The sequence below is a fragment of the Barbus barbus genome (genome assembly GCF_936440315.1).
Source record: "Barbus barbus genome assembly, chromosome: 13".
Lineage (NCBI taxonomy): Eukaryota > Metazoa > Chordata > Actinopteri > Cypriniformes > Cyprinidae > Barbus > Barbus barbus.
Genome location: NC_136741.1, coordinates 30,094,257 through 30,110,229, shown reverse-complemented (window position 1 = coordinate 30,110,229; position 15,973 = coordinate 30,094,257). Strand labels below are relative to the sequence as shown.

The following is a 15,973-nucleotide window of genomic DNA, read 5'->3' as shown; positions in this document are numbered from 1 at the left end:
TACGAGGGGAGGAGCAGACGCTAAGATTGCAAAACAGTTCTGGCGTTTGCATAGAAAATGACTTCAGCCTTATGTAATCAGCTTTATCATGTTTTATTTTCTGTTAAAAGTGATAACTTAAAGTGACGACAACGTTTACTGAATCCAAACAAAATGAAAAACGTGCGTCGAAAAGTGACGTATTTTTTAATATAATACTGCCTGCGTAGACTGAGCCTCTGATGATGTTTCAAAAATTTGTTGACTCAACTATGTTTTTAACAAACCACTTACGATACGCTTCGTTTGCATGGTGTGTGTTGGAAAAATTTGATTTTTGTAATGTGAAAAGAGCGGTTCCTGGAAAAATGTCAAGGCCGCTTTTTCAGATTGTTGTCGCGACTCAACGGCAAAATGTTCTTACGTGTAAACTTAGATTAGCGGGATACTGTGTTGTTGTTTTGGGTTTTGTACATAATATCGCTCTCGAGACACTGTAGCTACAGGGTCGTTGTTCCCTGATGTGTTTATTAGGATGCTTTTAGTACACACCGAAAAAATTAACTTTGTTTTCAACGGTAACGTGCAATATTGGTTTCCACTGGAAACGGTACGTATGGTGTATTTTTTAGTTGCTTGTTCGCACACGAGTCTGCTTCTCGTAGAGTTCATCGGCACGCTTCGTATGCTAGAGTGTGCGTTACATCTGTTCTATGGTGGCTGAGATAGAAATGCACTTTATAACGTTATTTACGTCCATGGTGACAGTGACGATTGAGTTGCCAGAATCGTGAGCATGCCAGATCCATTTCAGCGCTGATGCCTCTAGCGGCGAGAGTGTGTACTGCATCTGCCGTTCGGCCAAGTCATTGCAGACCGGACAGAGTTTTGTTCGCTGCGGTAACATAATACCTGAAGATTGATTTTATTATGCTGTAAAACAAAACAAAAATGTGTATTTGCTGTTTATTTGGCATGAATTTCTAGCATTTCTTGTAATTAATAACAACAAGTAGATGTAAAAAAAAAAAAAAAAGAAATATTTCTAATACGAATCACCGAGTTGATGTGGTTTTCCATTCCTCCCACTTTTCACTCCCTATGTCATTCTGAACCTACAAGCACTGTTTCGATGTAATCACCGTATGAAAAGACTTTAAACAAGCGCTTCCACTGCTGGGCTTGGCTCTATTCAAACTGACAGTGGACACATTCACAATCCTTTACTTTCTTCAATATCTCACGATGAAAACCTGGCTTGTGTGTAGCAAAACATAAATGTTCATGCATGTGAACAATGAACATGTGAAGCTCTGTCAAAGTCCAAATGTTGAAATCTGAATCAAATCCATCTGAAGCAGTTGATATAGAGCCAGGACCTGGGTCCGTTGTCCTGTTCAACGCATGCACATTATCCTGACCAAGCTGATATATAAATATATATATTTAAATGTTTTGTGATATACAGTATTACGTTCACGCCAGTTTATTTCAATTATTTAATTGTAAATGTGTTATTTTTACCAGATGTTTGGTGTTCTTGTGCACAACGGTTTCTTTAGATCAACTATCTTCGTGTCAATGGATATTGGTTGGTTAAAGGGGTCTATTTTTACTATAGGTAGTTTATAGCCAAGACGAAGACCATTTTGCTTTTACTACAGTTATTACTGAGTTAATATATTTAAAGAACTGATTACCAAAGTTATTTATGTTAACCTGGGTATGTGTTTAGTCTATTTCAAACTCATTCTGAATGAATTAAAAAGAAACTTGAGGGTTTGTTTTGTTTAGCAGTAAAATCTTTAATTACACCGGTTTGTACACATGCCTTAAATACATAAATTGGCAGCTATATGTTAACATAACAAAAAAACTTATTTTATTATTTAATCATTATTTATATTATTTAATCTAGTTTTTAATTCTAGGGCCAATTTCAAACACTCAAATTAAGCTGAAAGGACTAAAAAATATTCGCTAAAATATAAAATGTCAGTGTTGCTCACTGAAAATGCATATGCCCAATCTTATTTTTTTTAAAACATTGAGTTGTTCCCTACTAATTTGATTGGAAAAGCAGATTGCATGGGTTATTGCTTTATTACAGCACAACTGCGATTGTTGGATATTGCTGAAGTAAACAATCCGAGACGACTATAAGGAAAATGTACAAACAAAATCCCACTTTGTCTTGGCTTTGCTTCTCTGAAAGGCAAAAATGTGATTAATTGAATAGCTCGCTTTAGGCAATTCACTGATTTCACGGTTTGCAAACGATAGTGCAGTTAATTCTAGATCAGAACATTAGTTTTACATAGAAAATGACTGAATCCCTCAGGCTTGTTTTTGATTCATTTGAATTGAAAACATTTTGTATGAACATTTGAAAGGGAATGTAGTGGAGAAAAGGCGATTTTCTTTTTATGTGCGTTTCAGGGTTTTATGGTCATATTGCCGTGTAGTGTGTTTTTCAGTTGTGTGTGTGTGGATGCGTGTGTGTGTGTGTGTGTGTGCAGTGACACACAGCAGATCTGGGACCACAGGCAAGGGTGGAGGTGGGTCCTGTAAATATAGCAGAACTAGTTAGTGTTGAGGTGTTTATTTTTTGTGTCAGTGTAAGTTGAATATTTTAAAAAGATAAATAATGAGTATTATCTATTGTGTTTCATGGTACATAAAGAAAATAATGTAGTTTTATCTTACATTTCAAATGCTTTATCTCTATGGCTTCTGCAAAACTCCCATTCCATTTTATAGATTTGTCAGCACAAAATGCAATAAACGAATACCATTTTATTACGGATCCTATGATTGAGTCTTCATTCCGAGCAGGTTTTAAAAGGCTCAAAATCTCAGTCCTGCTCCTGAGATTCTTCAACACACCACATTTTGGATGTGATTTATAGCACACACCTGATTAATATCATCAGCTCATTAGTAGACTCCATGACTTGAACTGGCTGTGATTTAATTACTTTTCTGAGGTTTTACTGTGAAAACTGTCAGCTAAAGCATTGGAATTGCTGAAATTATTAAAACAAACATCTGGACTAATCAGTAAACCTCACTGTTGACTAGTTAACCATCTTGAACCCAGTTCCCTCGCATGTTGGGGAATCTGAAACCTTTCTCAAAGTCAATTCTTTTGAAGTATTTCTTTGTTTATTCGTGCAAAAGTCAATTGATTCAAGATGTCAGTCCTCTGGCCTTCCTAAAGAGCATTTGTGGCTGGATATTGGAGCAGAGACGGTAAGTGTTGAGATCTTCCTCTGTGATCTAAATACTGTTTATATTCGTTTAAACCGATTCACATTCTAGTAATAGTGTTTTAATTAATGTCGCTGGTTTTTGGTTACCTTTAAACAACAAGATTGAATTTGGCATTTAATATAAACCAGGCATAATTTCCAGCAACAAAAAAAGTGAAAATGGTGCATAAAGCCAATCAATCACAGCCATTTAATGTAAGGTCACGTGGAGCAGGATTTTGGAGCAATTGATATTTCACTGAGAGCTGGGTTTCCAGCACAGCATGCTCTGTTTTATACGATACATTAAGGAAATATAGCATGTTGTCCAGTTTCTGCAGCATGAATACCAAGCAAAAGAACATGCTTTATCCCATCAATTAAGGCTGGACAGATTTTAAAACACTAAGCATCACACACTTACCAATTAGAAAAATGCTGCAAAGAAAAACTTAAGTTGTTCTGAACACTCAACATGTGCCTTGTTGCTACACTTAAAAATAAAAACTTAAAGAGGTTTTTGCAGCAATACAATAGAAAAGACATTTGGTTTCTCAAAGCACCTTTCAGTAACAGTTAACCTCTTTTTTTTTTTTCTTAGTGTGAAGAACATTTGAATGATTTTAACAACTTTAACCCACTATAAAGAACCATTTGTGGAGTTGAAAGATTCCATGGGCGTTAAAGGTTCTTTACGGAACCATCAATGCCAATGAAGAACCTTTATTTTTAAGAGTAAGTTTGCATAGAAATTTCCAGTGGTGGGGTTTGCTAAGTGTTTGATTCTGAGTTTACAGATGGGTGGGTGCAGGAGTGGGTTAAAAGTTCATCATTGAACCATTAATGCCAAAAAAAAAAGCTTTATTCTAAGAATGCAGTAGATGCATAAATTTAAAATTAGTTTTAAAATCAGTTCAAAATATCAAACGTCTAAAATTCATAGACTGAAGCTTAAAAAAAAACAAAAACAATCTGTGCCCATCATACACTACATGACTTTCTGTGAAATGTCACCTTCAACTGCCCAAAATCTCTAGACCGGCTTTGACTTTGCGTCCAGACCGCAAATTGGGGAAAATTTTTTATTTTATTCCAGCCTTTACAAGTAGTACACAGCTATTCTGGAGAAACAAATTCAAGAGAGACAGAAATTTATTTTATCTAAAAATGAATTTATTAAGTCAGAAGTTGGCTGGTATATACAATGCATCAATTCCATATAAAACAACAGAAATTCTCTCATTTATTGATGCATTAATCAATCATGCTCTGTAAAGGTTTCGTCTAACACATTAGAGGAGTAAAAAATAAAACCGTAAAACCAGAAAACTATGACTTCACAGAAAACTCGTTTTTTATCATAAATTACACAGGAGCAAAAAATTATGATAATTCAGAGCAATGCCGACTTCTCAATTCGAATCAGATCTATTAATTTCAGTAATGGCGGGAATAATGGGACATGGGCGATGGATCCATGCTTTGGCCCATTCCCTGTGCTGACCGGGACCCTTGACCCACAGATCCCATATTCACCAAGTGGTTAATGGGTCCGCTCTGAATGAGCGTATCCAAGGCTTTCTGCACGCTGGGGTTATCAAAGTTGATGCCAGTGCCTGTGGTGACTGCCGGTCTCGGGGCGCCTGTCGGCCCGACCATTCGAGCGCCAGGAGGCCTCAGAGTAGGCCGAGGGTTCATCATGCTGCTCTGCGGCTGGACGGCGGCGATTTTGGGCATGCCGGTGGAAGTGGGGGCAGCATGAGAAGACTGGAGTCCGGCGCTCTGAGGGCCGAGGCTGGAAGAGTAACCCTGTGTTTGGGGCACTGGAGCAGGGCTGGACACTGAAGTGCCGCTGCCGCTGTTGAAGATGCTGAGGATCTTAGCCTGGAGCTCCTGCTGTTGGTTGGTGGCAGTGGGGGCGGACACAGGGGTCAGGTGGGTGGAATGAAGGGGCAGGCTGGCGTATGCGGGCTGAGCTGAAGCAGATAAAGGCTGTGTAGGCTGAGACGGCTCGAGGGTCGCTGGTGGAGGGTGTGCGACTAGAGAATAAAATCAGTGACGGGTAAGGCTTGATGGGTAAAGTGTAATACAACATTGAGTTTAAAACACCTAATGAAGTTACCTGTGTCAGCACTGCCTCGGACAAGACGATCACGTTTGTCTCTCAGATACTCAATTAGCCTGGCCAACTCATCTGGAGTCATAAACCTGAGAGATGCAAAGACGATCCATTATATTTGACACTTAACACCAGTAAAATGTCCTGAGTTACAATGCCAATTTCAATAATGCAGCAAAAAAGGCTACGGAATTTAAAAAAAATTCCATATTTGAATTCAATTAAAACAAATGGCATATGATCTTTAAGTGAACGCCATTTTAAATATTTTCCAGCTATTAAATAAACATTACAAAAAAAAAAAAAGGCTGCATTAAACTGCATTTACACAGTGCGTGTCTTCTCCAGGTTGTGCATAAAAGCTGAAATGTGCCCAAATGTTGGCTTTTAAAGTTGGAGCGTTTTTAATTACTCGCACACGTCTCGCCTCCCTCCGCCATTGTATATACAAAGCAAATATGCGACAAATGATGTCAGAAAAGAATCAGTTTGTTATAATCGGTTATGGTCTATTACTGAACCGATACCGAATCGTCGTCTGCAACGTGTTGCATCGTAGAAACGACTCATTTACTTCTTATAGAAAATATGTTTAATACATTTAAATTTTGCCATTTTTCCATATTAGTAATCATTAAGAAAATTCATATGTGCACTGTGGCGGAGGACATGGCGGAGGAGGCATTCTGTGCTGCGCTTTTTTAAAAACCATTCCTGAGGTCTGCATCTGTGTGAACAGCCCATAATGATGCTGTAAATGTATCTTTGCGTCACAGGAATAAATAACGTTTTAATATTCAAGTAGAAAACACTTAAATTGTAATATTTAAGCATTTTAATGCATTTGATAAAATAAATGCAGATTTACCTAAACAAAAATAAAATCTTGCAGACCATAAACTTTTGAATGCTAGCATTTGTTGACCTACCTGCCCTCAGAGAGCAGCGTGATGTGGGTCAGAAGGGAGGAAGGATGACCCTCTCTGTCAAGTTCCCTCATCAACACCTCATCTGCCATCTTGGCTGCCTTCCTCGCGAGCTCGTCCCTTTCTTTAGCACGGTGTTCAACTTTAAAGGAGTCAAAGTTGTGAGCCACCAGCACCATGGCATCCTGCATGGGCATGTTCCTGTGCTCTGCAACAAGAGTATGCTGTGGTCATCTAAAATGTAGATTATATATTATATTGTGCTATGTGAACATCTGAAATATTGTACTGCAATCTCATATCAACACTGGGCCAGTTTAGAGTAATCCAGAACATTGCTGCCAGGATTCTGACTAGAACCAGAAAATCTGAGCATATCACACCAGTCCTCAGGTCCTTACACTGGCTTCCAGTTACATTTAGGATTGATTTTAAAGTACTTTTACTCGTTTATAAGTCACTCAATGGCCTAGGACCTAAATATATTGCTGATATGCTCACGGAATATGAACCTAACAGACCACTCAGATCATTAGGAACGAGTCAGTTAGAAATACCAAGGGTTCACACAAAACAAGGGGAGTCTGCTTTTAGCTATTATGCGGCCCGCAGTTGGAACCAGCTTCCAGAAGAGCTCAGATGTGCTAAAACATTAGCCACATTTAAATCCAGACTCAACTCATCTGTTTAGCTGTGCATTTGTTGAATGAGCACTGTGCTACGTCCGAACTGACTGCACTGTATTTTATGTATAATTATTTTCTCTTAACTGTTTTAAATTCATCTTAAATCAATTTCTATATTTTAAAAGTCCTTTATTTTTAATTCCTTGTTTTTATTGCTGTGATTTTATTTTTCACTTTCTTTTATGTAAAGCACTTTGAATTACCACCGTGTATGAAATGTGCTATATAAATAAACTTGTCTTGCCTAGTTGTGGTGTTTAATTGCATTGGATTTTCCCAGCTTAAATCTGATGAGGAAGTAAACTGGCTTAAATTATCAACTCTTTGTGGAAGGACACACACCTTGTGGAGTCCCAAAGAGGATGTTGACTGTACAGGAACGATGTACTTGGTGCTGCTGGGTGATGATGATGGCAAAAGGTGTACGAGCCCGACTCACATCCTCCAGAGCTTGGGTCAATGACACTTCTGTATTCAGGAAGATGAGATCCACTACCATACCCAGATCCCGAACCTTCCTGCCCACCGTCTCTGCATATTCCCTGCACACAAACACGGAGCAGAAAGTGTAACTGGTTCTCCAAGAAAACAACTGATGTTTTTCAAGAACACTGAAGTCTTCAAGAACATAGTCAAAGGACTCACTTTTGCAGCTTGTTGACGACTATGACGGAACAGTCCACTGGTCTCTCAGCATCAAAGCGCCTCTGCAGCTCTTCATAATATTGCCGGTAAAGTTCGTTTCTCCGGCGCTCTTCAGGACGCACCCGCTCCTCTGTAAATTCAGAACCAGAAAGTTCACGTATACTCCTCCTCTGCTCTCTCTATGACCAAAACTGTGTGCATGTGAAATCATTTGTTCGTTTTAAACGTACCCAACTAATTTTATTAATTTAAATATTTTAGGGATTTTTAAAATTTGTGCAGTGATATTTTCATTAACACAAAATTCCCATTATCTAAATGCAAAAACAACGAAACCGTGTCTTAGTAGTATTCTACTGCCATTTATTATTGCTTATTTAAATAGAAAAGAATAGAATAATTTTTCAGCTTAAATTATTCAGGGGCATTACAAAAAGAACTTTGGAAGAAAAAGTATTTTTCTAGAAGTTGTTTTAGTATCCTTTAAGTTATTTTTTATTTTCTGTTTTCATTTTATTAGTTAGTTTTAGTAATTTAATATTTTTGGTTTTAAAATTTCTTATTTTTATTCATTTTAGTTTATTTTTTTAATTCAAATTAAACTAAACAAAATATTGCAACTAAGTTATTTTATTTCAGTTAACTTGTTTTATTTCAAGTAACAACTTAAGTGAATTTAAAGTGCCCGTATTATGGGTTATGAAAGGTTCATGTTTTGGGAGTCCCCAACAACAAATTGACATGCATGCAAGGTCAAAAAATCACCTTTAATTTTCTTATATGCATTTGTTTTTACCATATTTGTTCAATGATTAATTTTTCCAAACCCCTCCGGCCACGTACACACTGCAGTTAAATTTGATCGTCAGTTCACCTTTTACTCCTTAATCGCATCCTGTACATAATTCACTAAAATACAGGAGTGACAACCTACGCAGTAGGTAGACAATTATACACAGTGTGTACGGAAATGAACAACTAGTTGTTAATGACGTATTTTAACGTGCATCAAATGTGTCTTTGCGAGATGCAAGAAAATAACAGTGAAAGAAGTCTTAACTTAGCACATTTTGACACGGGGCTAGCTGCGCTCATGAGCCCTGCGGTAAAGTGTCAGTGTTGACAGATCTTCATAGAAAAAAAAAAAAGTACAAAAAAACTAACCCAAATGCATTGTTTTATAACACCCAAAAAAAATCTCATATCCGCGACAGACCATTTTATTAACTCCATAAAGTGCCTATCTTTTATGAGGCACTTATGAGCCTAAGACCAAAAAACATGCCTAAAAGCGCTTGTAAATGTAAGGACATGGCAACACTGCACAACAGTGCTTTCTAAAGCAACCTCCCAAGCATAATCAAAGTGCAGCACATCTAGCAGCGGTAGTTTAGTTCAAATTGACAGACAAAAAGAGTCTTTAGGCAAACAAAAAAAATGGCACAACATACGGCTAAGTTTTTATTCACTCCCGCAAGACAAATGTTGCTATGGTTACAAATGTGGGAGTGACTGCTGTTCCATACACACATGGAACGATCATTTATGGGACTCACTCCCGCATTTAAATACGGTTGTCACTCCTGAAACTTACAATGTGTACGTCGTCTCCTTCGCGTGACGCTAATCTGCAGTGATTGGTCGATTTCATTTAAAGCAGTGTTTGTGAGCTTTTAACGCTCCAAAAGCGGCACCTAGTAGCAAAGAATGAGTTTTCTCACAGACCAACATGAAAATCAAGTTTTCCCAGGTCTGCGCCTGCAACAAGTGGGCGGGCAATATATGCTAATGTTTCATGTTGACGTCAACATGAAACAGCTTGGGATTCATTTTTAAAACTACTTGTTTCAATGATTCAGAGTCGACTCTTTCTTTTCAGAGACAATAACTTTATGCACTTTCAGATTTAAAATTTTGCAGGATGTTTTCATTCACTTGCTGTTACACACTGCATGAAAGGTAATCTTCAAACATCCATAATAGGAGCACTTTAACTAAAATAATGCAAAAAAAATTATTGATCTTAAAATAGGAATAATTTTCTTTGTAAACAATTAAACCAACCCTCAGACTCTCTCCTGCCGTTCCAGGGTTCCCTGTAGCGCTCAGGGTACGGCTCCTCTTTCTTCCGATAATAGTCATACTCTCCACGGTAATAACGATCATACCCTTCATCTCTGTGGAAGCACAGTAATGTTGTTTAGATGATGTTACAACACAGGAAAACAAGAGAAATGCACAACTACAAAACCGCTCAAATGCATTGTAGTGCACCTGTAGGAAGGATCTTTCTCCCTGCTCTCGGACCCCCTGTATCGCTCATCGGGCGGCCCTCTAGCCTCATGCTCCCGAGGTGGACCGGGACGTAGCTCACGGCTATCACTCCTCATCTCTCGGCTGTCACGGTGGTCTCGAGAATCTCGCCCATGCACCGGGGACCGAGAACGGGGACGGGGCTCTCGACTGTCCCCGTAAGAGCTGGCTGGCCTGAACAGACAAAATACACTCAATCAACACATGCCAACTAAACACTTAACCCCCAAAACTAACAACTCTATTAGACAACTCACTAAAAGAATTTTACCATCAAGTACTTAAGACATTATGTTAGGTGTAATGGTAAAAACAAAGAACACTGAAAGCACTTAATTGATTTTCTGGTAATAAAATGTACATTTGCGTACAGAGTTCGTTTCAGAGTCCTGTTGCCAGAGACCACATGAGAATGTAGCGCCGAAAATTAATCTTTCCAGTCGCAAAATTCAAGTCATTTCTCTTATAAAATGTACCTTTGCGAACTCCGAATATAGCTCTCCAAAAATGAATGTCATGGGAAAGATGTTGAACATTATCTTTTGAAGTAACCATGAAAACCAGGGTCCATCTGTTAGTTTCCATGAATCAAATTTTAAGAAAAATGAACAGCAGGTTTCAGGATAAAAATGCACTTTTATTACATTGTCAGCATTTTTTGTTTGTATTAAGCAAGCAACATAAGTTTTTAATTTTAAAACCGATTTAAGATAAACCAACACAAACCGCACTGTTCCACGGCCGCAAAATAGTCTCATTTTCTTTTCAAATTGAGGTGGTGACAATGAATTGATCTGGAAAGACAAACACCAACCTCCAAAAATAAACATCCAACAATTGAATGAGTTGCTTAAATTAGTTTTAATTGTTTCCATCCCACTTGAGTACATGAAATAATTCAGTTTTTGGTAATGTTTTAATGCATTTTAATATTAACTAAACTTCTGAAGTGAGTGTTAATTGGAGTGTCGAAGACTCCAGCAGGAAGTAGCGAATGTCAGTGGACGATTTCGAAAAACTGTGCATAGTAAGTGAACAGATTGAGTAACACACCGTTTAGACAAAGACACACCAAGGGAAACGTACTCAAATGACCCTTTCAACTTTATTTCAGTTAATTCTGACACCACTAAAAGTGATGAAAAGGGATAGAAAATAAATAGAACAAACTAAAAACCGAAGAGCCGCGAGAAATATAGGCCGAACCGTTTTTGCGCACTCAACGATATTTATGCATTTTAGAACTTTCGATGAATTCCATTGTGGAGGGAAAAACGTTTACCAAAATTCTCGATAGAGGTCGTCTTCATTAGCAAAAATCCCAGCGATACTTTACCTGCGTGGAGGGCTTGACCTGGCTTTATTCTGTCGTCTCTCCGCTGCCATATTTACATCTGCAAATAAACCAATCCAAACGTTCAATATGACAAAAGACGAAAATATTTCAGATCCAAACGAGTTTTTCTTTTAATCAGAGGATGAACATTTGGCATTCTGCATCAGATGAAAAGAGACAAGTTGTCTAAATTGTAAGCATTTCCAAAATTTAAATAGCAGTTAAATTATATACTACACTGAAAAGAGCAGCAAAGAATCTTGTGAACCTGTGCATCACGTGTACGACAGTATTTGACATTCCCAGCTGAAAACGCTTATTAAACACCTCAAATTTGACCTTATTAGACCACTAACAATAACTGCTGCTTTGGACAAATAGAATATAAAAAAGTACAAATTATAGCATTAGCAAATCAATAAATACCATCAAAATTCAGATACTATTGTATAATTTTAATTATACAGTCAAGATTATTATAATTGCAGCAGTCAAAAAGAAAGGGTGAAATGGGAAAACATGGGGTCTGTATATTGATTCATTTCAAGAAGTCATAGGGCACCAATATATAGCCTATTTGTAAAACGTTCCTTTGGATTTATAGCCTCTAATTATACCTTTACATGTACAAAAACTCAAGACAAATTTTATATGCAATTTGCATAAGGAACATATTTAAGGTAAAGTTTGGCTTTATTAGATTCACCATATTGGAGTTATTACAGTAATACAATTAATCGGTCTTATGATTTATTTCTCTTAACCTAAAATCTTGATGTAACAACTCCCCAAACCACTCCAGTGTTTAATACCAAATCAGACCTTACCTAGTTTATAACCTCTATAAATTCGGCCGTTATGTCCGGCTTTAGCGGCCTCGGCATCCTCCACTCGCTCAAACTGCACAAATCCGTACCCCCGAAACAGGGACAAAGCTGGAAAAGGGAACAATTATTTTCGTTTTACGCAAAAAGACGCTTTTTAGTGGATTTTTGGCCTAAGCTTTCCTTGCTTTTTGCAAATCGCAACCAAAGTATTTAGACCAAAGTCTAAAGAACTGTGGGTTAAACCAGTTAAAACTGCAACGAACACTGAAATTTTTCGAAACGTCTAAAAATGCTTTGAATTTGTACGCTACTAACCCTGTATTTTCCCATATGGCCTGAACAGATCCTCCATGTCCTTCTTCGCCATGTGTGCCGTGGGCAAATTTCCGACAAAAATCCGTCGCTCCAGGTCACGAGGGTCATTGCTGTTGGTGGTGTACAAGGGTGGCGAACTACTCCGGCTTCTTCTGTGCGACATGCCTCTATGAGCTTTAGGTTCAACAGCCCGTTTTCAAGGAACGCTTGCAGTTGATTTTAGTTACAAGACTATTTGATTAGCTATATTTCCCCCAAGGTCTTGAAATTGACGATGCATCAACATGTAAGAAAAGAGAGATTCCAGAGGTAAAATGACTGGGCAAAGAAAGAAAACACCGCAGAAGTCAACATGAAATAAAAAAAATAAATAAAATAAAAAAACTCTTACACATCTTAATTAGTGGTCAACCGATATATCGCCAAGGCAGATATTTTTTTCTGTTTGGCCGATGCGTTTGACGCGAGACTTTTTTGGCGGCTCTGAGAACGGCAGTGCCTGAGCACACAGCGCTTATTCTCCCTCTTGTTCAGTGACATCATTCTGTCTATTACGGAAAGAAGTCTATCTAGTAATCAGATAAAACAGTTAAACAAAGGAATTAAAATGCATACAAGTATTAAAACGATTGCTTTTATATTATTAGTAATAGAAAGGCAAACGTTATACTTTCTCTTGCCATCAGCATTTAGCAAATAAGCATTTACATAATTTAAACAAATCTTTTAATGTCTAATGAACATTTTATCACAAACTTAGTCGAATCCAGCTATGACATCTTATAAAAGTGTGCATTTATATCCTGCATGATCCCATGTTCTCTGCGTGACGGTCGGTCTGTGAATTGAATGCGGACAGGAAGAGAGTTCAACTTCACTGGAGATGCGCGATCGACAAACATTAAAGGGGTCATATGATGCTTTTTTAAAGATCATTATTTTGTGTATTTGGTGTAACAGAATATTGACATGCTTTGATCAAAAAAAACACGTTATTTTTCAAATACTGTACATTTATTGTAGGTCCTCTATGCCCCGCCTCTCTCAAACGCTTAGTTTTCTACAAAGTCCCTCCTTCCGACAAGCACAGTCTGCTCTGATTGGCCAGCTGCCACAGTGATTGGCCAAACACCACAAGCACGTGTCGGAAATGTAATGCCCCTTTCCATAATCGCAAGCTTTAGCTTTCAAAATAAATGTAAAGACAGTTAATAATGTCCTTATTTATTTGTGAAAAATACTTTTGTCATCTAAAGTATAATCGTTTATTTTTCACTTATTTTTTTAATCCATTTTCAAATGATTTCTTAAATATTAAAATAAATTACATTGGCTTTATCGGCCACCCTGCTTTCCAAGATATCGGCATCGGCTGTCAATATCGGTCGACCACTAATCTTAATATCTGAATGTAGATTGATTGATATGAACTATTAATTTTCTAATTGAATATCCCGTTTCATTCTAAAATACTTGCCAATGTAGTTTCATGTTGACTTTAAAGACAAACTTGAGAAACTTCACAACAAGTAGAATTTCTAAGTACAGTTTAATTCACATGCAGTGTTTTGCTGCCTGATCAACTGACATATGAACACTTTACGGTCATTTACACCAACTAAAATGATGAAAATAAATGAGCTTTTTGGCTTAGTGAGGTCTTGATCGCAGGAGTCCTTGGATTTTGCTGCTGCACGTCAAGTCTGCAACGTTCTCATGCAAAGATGCTCCTCAGATTGCCTTTTTAAATGAAACATCAAGTATTTGATGAAAGACTGTGGGTGAAGACGACAGGAAAACCTGTTGGAAGAACGGACCACAAACGGGTTTCCACAGAGCACGCAACGGAAAATATGCAAGCTTGTCGCTGAAGATAACATCAAATCTTGTATAGGCTTGTTCTTGGGGATAAACATAAAATGCTCCCCAAAAATGTCTCGCAGGTAGTCCAAAGTTTAAAAATTTGCTAACATCTAGGCGATGTTTGATGAACCAGTCAGTAGGTCAACAAAAACACTGGACACTGGACATCATGGCTCAAGGGGTATCATAAAAATGTTCCACTACAACGCACATCTGAAAGCAATTGTCACACAGTTTCTTGGCCCGCTTGTTATCCCCCATGTTTCCCTCATAGTAGTTGGATGGCAAGAGCTCACAGATGCTGTAGACTTTGTGGTCCACTTTGGCATTCTGGTGATATTTTGGTAAGTTTCAAAACACAACATCATAACCCGAGTTTCCAAAGCTGCTCAACACCTTACCAGATGAATGCTGGTCGCTCCACCTAAATGATTTTGCTCTTTTTCAGATGACTCTACCTCAAGAATATCAACTGCCAACAATGGAGAGTAAAAAACATGAATTTTGGATCATATCAGTTTACAACATATGATATACTATGTACAGTACACTTAAAAATTAGAGACAGTAAGTGTGTACCAACATAGTAAAGTTATGACAGCATTTTTTATGACAAATTTCACAGGGTGAGTTCAAATATTAAATATCAAAATGATCAAAACAGGATTTTATACATGTAAACTTGAGTATGTTTTGATGAACAGGCTGGATAAAAAAAGGTAAAATATAGTAAATTACCATATTGTCTGCGAAATGACTAAATAATATGGGCTTAATAAATCAAAAACATTTGATTCAGTATTTTGGCACTCTAGTACCCATTATAATATATTAATGCTTGAATATTACACATCCAAGATGTATGTCCTGTAAAACACACCTGACTCACATTGTTCAAAGAGTCAAACAATTATAGTATTTTAATAATCTGTTAAACTGTCTATCATCCTCCATGGTCATATTTCCACCACTTTTTATTGTTCAAAAGGCAGAGAGAGTGAAAGCTGGTAACAACTGGAAATGGCCAGCATATAATCCTCGTCGGCGCCACAACAACGCTTTCCGACATTTTGTGACCGTGTCGTGATGAGGTGAAACCCAAACCGTGTAAAAGAACGCGCAAATGTTTCTGCAAACGACAAAGACCGCGTACTCCTGTGATAAAATGCATATCGTGCATATTCCGTCATTTTGAAAGCTGTAGGGAACACCGCGCACACTTCGTCTAGTGTGGAATTCGATCGGGCGCCATGTTGCTCCGCAAATAGATGCTCCGCTGCTTTGAATTCGTTTTTTTTATCGTGTTTGTTTATGTTCGAGCTAAACTATTTAAACGTTGTTTTCTTACTACCAAAACGACATTTACGGCTTTCAACATTCAAAAAGAACAATCGATGCTTCGACTAAGAGGGCAGCTAACAAGCTAACGTTAGCTTACATTGATAACAATGACTGCAGGTGGAGCTCTAGAATTTACGATCCCTGAGAAAAGTTTTGTGAGATCATGGAAGTAAACTCTTACCGTTACCATGAGAACCTGGAAAATATCCTGCGATTTTCTCTCGGCGTCCTGTTTGTGCGAACAATTAAAACGAAAGACTGCCGCAACCGTGCGGTGATCCTGTGCGGAACTGCGAGTTGCTTAGATACTGTCTTGATGGCGCCGTTTCCAAAATAAAAGTTCCTTTGTTAAGCGCCGATACAAATAATTGT

At 37.8% G+C, this 15,973-nt stretch overlaps 1 protein-coding gene across 4 annotated transcripts; it reads right to left on the bottom strand.

The window, feature by feature from the left end:
* Positions 1-4,388: 4,388 nt before the first annotated feature.
* On the bottom strand, positions 4,389-15,922 carry LOC306879293 (nuclear receptor coactivator 5-like). 4 transcript variants are annotated; one of them, XM_079432114.1, is made up of 11 exons: positions 15,783-15,911; positions 12,398-12,658; positions 12,083-12,190; positions 11,256-11,313; positions 9,881-10,093; positions 9,671-9,783; positions 7,607-7,736; positions 7,304-7,503; positions 6,279-6,483; positions 5,353-5,438; positions 4,389-5,269 (listed from the first exon to the last, which is right to left on the bottom strand). In XM_079432114.1, the coding sequence occupies exons 2-11, from the start codon at positions 12,558-12,560 to the stop codon at positions 4,668-4,670; spliced, it is 1,878 nt and encodes a 625-aa protein (XP_079288240.1). In that variant the 5' UTR covers positions 12,561-12,658; positions 15,783-15,911; the 3' UTR covers positions 4,389-4,667. The 4 variants fall into 4 exon arrangements, with proteins under 4 accessions (XP_079288240.1, XP_079288241.1, XP_079288242.1 ...); XM_079432115.1 differs by lacking the exon at positions 15,783-15,911 and adding an exon at positions 12,789-12,966; XM_079432116.1 differs by lacking the exon at positions 12,083-12,190 and having other exon boundaries at positions 15,783-15,904.
* Between the last annotated feature and the right edge of the window lie 51 nt (positions 15,923-15,973).

Excerpts from the sequence above, each read along its gene's own strand:
- LOC306879293 (XM_079432114.1), bottom strand. The coding sequence starts at position 12,560 with ATGTCGCACAGAAGAAGCCGGAGTAGTTCGCCACCCTTGTACACCACC. Across the intron at positions 12,191-12,397 it reads GCCATATGGGAAAATACAGG|CTTTGTCCCTGTTTCGGGGG; the intron begins GTTAGTAGCGTA and ends TCCCTTTTCCAG. Across the intron at positions 5,439-6,278 it reads ACGCTGCTCTCTGAGGGCAG|GTTTATGACTCCAGATGAGT; the intron begins GTAGGTCAACAA and ends TGCATCTCTCAG.